The 6,088-nt window shown below is 36.4% G+C and overlaps 1 protein-coding gene across 1 annotated transcript in view; it reads right to left on the minus strand.

The window, feature by feature from the left end:
• LOC106868847 (transmembrane channel-like protein 5) overlaps positions 1-6,088 on the minus strand; it is a 95,083-nt gene that overhangs the window by 24,860 nt on the left and 64,135 nt on the right. Inside the window, exons 7-10 of the mRNA XM_052969462.1 lie at positions 5,747-5,952; positions 4,482-4,632; positions 2,495-2,653; positions 1,572-1,714 (exon numbers count right to left, since the gene is read on the minus strand). Of these exons, the coding sequence (XP_052825422.1) occupies positions 1,572-1,714; positions 2,495-2,653; positions 4,482-4,632; positions 5,747-5,952 (659 nt within the window). The remainder of the gene's footprint in view (positions 1-1,571; positions 1,715-2,494; positions 2,654-4,481; positions 4,633-5,746; positions 5,953-6,088) is intronic.

Consider the following 6,088-nt stretch of genomic DNA (forward strand, 5'->3'; position numbering starts at 1 on the left):
ATATATATATATATATATATATATATATATATATATATAAAACAAGTGATATATGATAGATACAATGATTTCTACCCTTAAAAATGGGTAACAGATTTGAAGGAAGGATATAACCGATTAAAATGTTTCCAGTACTTGACTGGTACTTCATTTTATCTGTCTTAGAAAGAAAGAACAATTAATTTGATTCCAACAGAATTCAACTTTACACAAAGGGACAAAGTGGTGAGACTAAATGCTGAAAGGTATTTTATCTAATACTCTAATGGTTCTGCCTATCCACCATCTTTAATGATGATGGTGAATATAATAATAATAATAATAATAATAATAACAATACTTTCTGCTAAAGGCACAAGGCCTGAAATTTGTGGAGAGGGACTAGTCAATGACATGGACCCCAGTGTTTCACTGGTACTTAATTTATTGACCCCAAGAGGATGAAAGGCAAAGTCGATCTTGGTGGAATTTGAACTCAGAACATGCAGGCAAACAAAATGCTGCTAAGCATTTTGCCCAGCATACCAGAAAACAAAGTCTATGGTCAGGCATAATTTTTTTTCCTTGTCTACCAGTATAATATTTGGGTTTCAATGTTCGATTCCATGAACACAATGAATCGTGAACTCCATCATTTCTACCACACTTTTTGGCACATATTCATACCATCTTCTTACCTTTGCCAATCCAACATGAATACCATCTGATAAGGGTACACCAGGCTCATCATCATCATCATCATCATCACCATCACCACCATCACCACCACCACCACCACCACCACCATCATCATCATCATCATCATCATCATCATCATTATTATTATTATTATCATTTGAGGATGCATGGCCCTGTGGTTAGTGTGTTGTACTCATGATTGTGAGATCATGATTTCAATTTCTAGACCGGGTGGTGCATTGCATTCTTGAGCAAATCACCTTATGTGTTGCTCTGTGATCACTTCGGCACCTGACACATGGTACATCATGTACCTATTCAGGCAACATCTATTTGATGGAGGGAGTGAGCTAATGCACAGCACATAATACATTTGATCACTATAAACAATCATTTGTACGGGTCGTTCGGCAATAGCTGAACACTCATATGTTGTCTTCACAGCAAAGTCCACCATTCTTATCATTATTCAGTCTGTTTCTGAATCCAGTAGAATTTACTTGACTCAATTTCAATCAGTCACTAGACTCAGTGATAAGGTTTCAATCTGTTATATTGCTCTAATTCAGTTCTGACCAGGTATCAAACTGAGCTTGGTGATTTTTGCAATTGTATTTGTATTTTGTTAATTTGTACAAATAATAGTTCTAATTTGCATACTACTTTGTGTTGCACGTGGATTTCTGGGTTCTGCTTTAAGCAGTGTGTATTCTTGAGAATATATTGCTCACATATTTGCTCCATTTTTGGTTAGTTAGCATTCGAGTAAATTGATAATTCTGTATTAAAACATAACAGAATCCAATACAAAATCACCATAAAGTGGGACAACTAGAACAACAAAAACAAAACAAAAAAAAACAGAACTGAGGAAGAAAATTAATTTCTCTTACCTCACCATTGTCACATATAAGTTGGTCTGTGGGAGTTCATAGGACTCTAAGTAGGTTATAGCCGTAAAAATTAAAGGTAAAAGAAGGTTTGAGGCTGACATCAATATAGGCACGCCAAAATCCTGCAGGAACTCATTTGAAGTCTGGACAAGTTAAAATAGATAAACTGATAGATGAATAGCAATAGAAAATGCAAGGAATAAAAACAGAATGAAATTTAAAAAGAATTATCAAGATGAAGGTTAACCCTTTAGCACTCTGATTATTCAGTTGAATGTAATTAATTCACGTTGCTTTGAATTGATCATGCATAGTCTCATAGTTTCAAGATTTCAACAACGTGATTGTTTATTTTCAGAATGACATTGCCAGGTAGGTGTGAAAGGTAGAATCTGACCAGTTTCAATATAAATCAAGCAGAATATTTGGGCTGGATATGGCTGGTTTAAATATTAATGGGTTAAGCAGAGAATTAAGGAATAATAAGATGGTGCTGATTGTTTAGCCTTGATCCAGCAGACTTATGGTCAAAGGTACTCCAGTGTTGACTATCATTTATCCAGTGTTCCTAGGACTATATTACCCAGTGTGTCCTCCAACTTTTTTTGACAAAAAAATAAAAATAAAAAGGAAAAGAAATGGTAGGATGTGACTTGAGAAAGATTTAATTGCTATTTCTAGCAGGTTGGTGTCCCTGAAGAGGTAGTAGTTACTATGAGGAGGTGGGAGAGGCTACAGTGTTTTTTGTTTTTCTTTTATCCTTCCTAGACTAGAATAAAAGGATAAAGTTAACTGGGTGAAATATGTTAAATAATAACGAATGTGTTATTGTTAGACTATAAAACAAGCAGAAAATGAAGAGGAGTTGCAATGAAGTGAAAGTTCATATTGTAAGATGTAAGTTTGTAAAACTGACAACTTACTTCATCTTTTAGATTTGTAGAGAGATAATAGACAGCATATCCACAGGCACTGATCAAGCACAAAACTAGAATATGACTTAACAGCCGTAAAAAGAAAATTCTCGCTTTACTATCAAAATTCATCTCTTTCTTGGAATCTTTGAACTCAGAGAGATATTCCTGCAAAGTAGAAAAAATTTCAGTGAATTATCTTTTCTCAAAATTTGATTCTTTCTGGTTCATTCAAGAACTTTCAATGATCCTGTCTTGAATTTTTATTGGTCCATTGTAATTCATTCATTTATTAGATGAAGAATCAATATTATAGTTAAACGTTAGTGTAGGCCCACACATCATCATCATCATTGTTTAATATTCGTTTTCCTTGCTGGCATGGGTTGGAGGGTTTGACTGAGGTCTGGAGAGCCAGCAGTTGCACCAGGCTCCAATCTGGTCTGGCAATGTTTCTACAGCTGGATGCTCTTCCTAATGCCAATGACTTCGAGAATGTAGTGGGTGCTTTTTACGTGCCACCAGCACAGGAGCTGGTCAGACAGCCTGGCATTGATCATGTTTGAATAGTGCTTTTTACATGCCACCAGCACGAGAGCCAGTCAGGCAGCCCTGGCATCAATCACGTTTGGATAGCACTTTTTACATGCCACCGGCAGGGGAGCCAGTCAGTGGGCACTGGCATTGGCCACATTCGGATGGTGCTTTTTACATACTACTGGCATGAGAGTCAGTCTGGCGGTCCTGGTATCGATCATGTTTGTATGTGTAAACAAATTTTTTCTAGTATTATAAGTCAACATGCAAGTGCCTCAAATCACAGTGTTACAGTGAAGGTCATGATGTATCTGTATTGAACTACAGTAAATGCTAAGAGTATGTAACTCTTGGTGAATTAGGGCTTGCCTTCTTGTGCATGTGAAGAGGCTGGGAAATGTAGCAATTTGCTGTACTTGAGAACACATATCAAGCAAAGTAAAACTGCTGTCTTCCACACATATAGGCTTGTCCTTCAAGTGCTGGTGCCACTTAGAAAGCACCCGTGCTGATGCTGTGTTAAGGCACCTGTGCTAGTGCTATGTAAAGGATATCCAGTCATAGAAACCATGCCACAACAGACAGTTCAAGTCTGGACAGCTCCCTGCTAGCCAGCTCCATGTCAAACCATCCAACCCATGGCAGCATGGAATGAGAACGTTAAACAATGATGATGATGATGATGATGATATATATGCATTCACATATACACACACACCACACATATATATATAGATATATTGTCTGTAAAAAACATAAATCTGAAAGAAGAAGCACACTCTAAGATGTAGAGCAATATGTATTAAAATGGCGAAGGCCGGTTTATGGGATTACCTTAGGTTTCCTGTCCATAAAGGGTTTAGCTTTATGCCACATCATAGGATCCCAAAAACCTGTTGGCCCATGACCTCTTAAAAATATGGAAGGGGATGACTTCTGACAGTTTCTGTCTACCAAATTCACTCACAAGGCTTTGCTTGTCTCAAGGCTATAAGTAGAAAACACTTGCCCAAAGTGTCACACAGTGGGGCTGAACCCAGAATCATGTGGTTGGGAAGGGAACTTCTTAACCACACAGCCACACCTGGACAGTGTTGTGTGTAAATATCATGAAGTGTGTATGCATGTACTTCAGTTGAATATCCATAAGTACAGTTGAATATCCATAAGCATAAATTCTATGCCTATGTACATCATATACATGCACCTCTATATACGTCATATACATGCACCTCTATATACATCATACACACAAGTACAATTTATAATCATATAGACACACACATGAAAATTATGTACACACACATAAACACCCAATCAGAGATACACCTGCACATGAGTATTCAGACACACTGCACAGATTGATATGTTCACACACTCACATGTGTGCGTATACATGTACAGGTATGCATGTACATGTTCATTCAATAATGCATATATACAGGTAGACCAGACTTACCTTGATTTCATTATGGATGCTCCTGTGCCGCAGGGCTGCAGCATCCCTTGATATCACACTATAGTCCCATATAGTGAAGATCTTTGTAACAAAGTAAAAATTGTCTTCAGTGGTTGCTTCAATATAGTTCTCCTTGTATGACCGAGCAATACTAAGAATAATAACAACACCAATATCAATAGTAACTTGATATAAACATTAGCAATGACAGTTAATAAAAACAATTATATGGCTGTGTGGTAAGTAGCTTGCTTACCAACCAAAGTCAGGCAGAGCAGCCACTGAAATCAAGAACTTATATGCTGGAGCATTGTTCTGATGAAACTAGATCTCTTTCATTAGTTTTCCTAGGTTTTTGGTCTTGATAGCCTTTTCTAACTGCCTCAGCAAGTTGGCAGGTACTCACCATTGATGGTGTGGCTCTTTTGAAAAATCTGAGATCATCACCTTCCCTGTAGAAGAAAGGAAGGCGATGTGGGAAGGTAACACAAAGCATTCTGTTCTGTGCTCTTCTATACCAAAGAAGAATGGCCTTAAGTGGCTACTGAACCTGCTAAAAATAGCAGTTAAATCTCTTTCAAATCACACCATCTTAAACTAGGCAGGATGCATTGGTTAACATAGCCCTTAATATATTATATCTAAAAATAAAACTGGATGGTTATGGCTGGAATACCCTTAATTATATATCAGCTAAATTAGGGCTGAGCTACAACTAAATGTAATAGCAGTGGTGGTGGTGGTGATGGTGGTGGTGAAGGCTAAATACTCAGGTGGAGAGGTTAGTGATAAAATTGATCTCAGTTCTTCACTGGTACTTTGCCTTTCATCTTCACAGGATCATTAAAGTAAAGATGATCCAGGCAAGATTTGAACATAAAAAGCAAAGAACCAGAACAAACAATGATCTCTTTTATCTTTAATTAATAATAACGGTTTTTGTGTGTTTTTAAATGGCTTATCCACACTGCAATTGTTTTCATTGCAGCACAGATTTCAGATCAGGTCACTTGCTATGCATGTACATCTCCGTAATATTAATAATTTCTAATGATTTGAGAGGAAAAAATAAAGGTAGAAAATAATGTAGACAAAGATAACAGACACAGAAAGGGGAAAAGTAAGAGACAAAGAAAGAGATACATAAATAAAGAGAGGCATGCATACACAGAGAAAGAGAGAAACACATATACACACTATATGAAAGGTAAAATATACACTTGACAGAGAATACACAGAAAATAAAATCATATAAGATTTGTCACCTGTAAAACATTGCGCATAAGATTAATAAATAATTCAAGATGGCGCTGTAGAAGTAGGCATACGGCATCAAGTATTGTGTGTCAGTAATGAGAATAGTCTCATTAGTGTAAAAACCATAGAACAACTCTGTATTTGCCATCCAGCCCTGTGTAATAGAAACATAGACAGAAAGTGAGGGAGAGAATTTGAGAGAGAAGGATATAAAATAAAGAAGCACATATATATATATATATATATATATATATATAATAATAATAATATTAGGGACAAAATCCAAAATTGCAGGTAAAAACTGCACAAGACCCTGTAAAAATCAATTTATAAAAAATTAAAATTAAATT

The sequence above is a fragment of the Octopus bimaculoides genome, chromosome 7 (assembly GCF_001194135.2).
Source record: "Octopus bimaculoides isolate UCB-OBI-ISO-001 chromosome 7, ASM119413v2, whole genome shotgun sequence".
In the NCBI taxonomy this organism is placed as follows: Eukaryota; Metazoa; Mollusca; class Cephalopoda; order Octopoda; family Octopodidae; genus Octopus; species Octopus bimaculoides.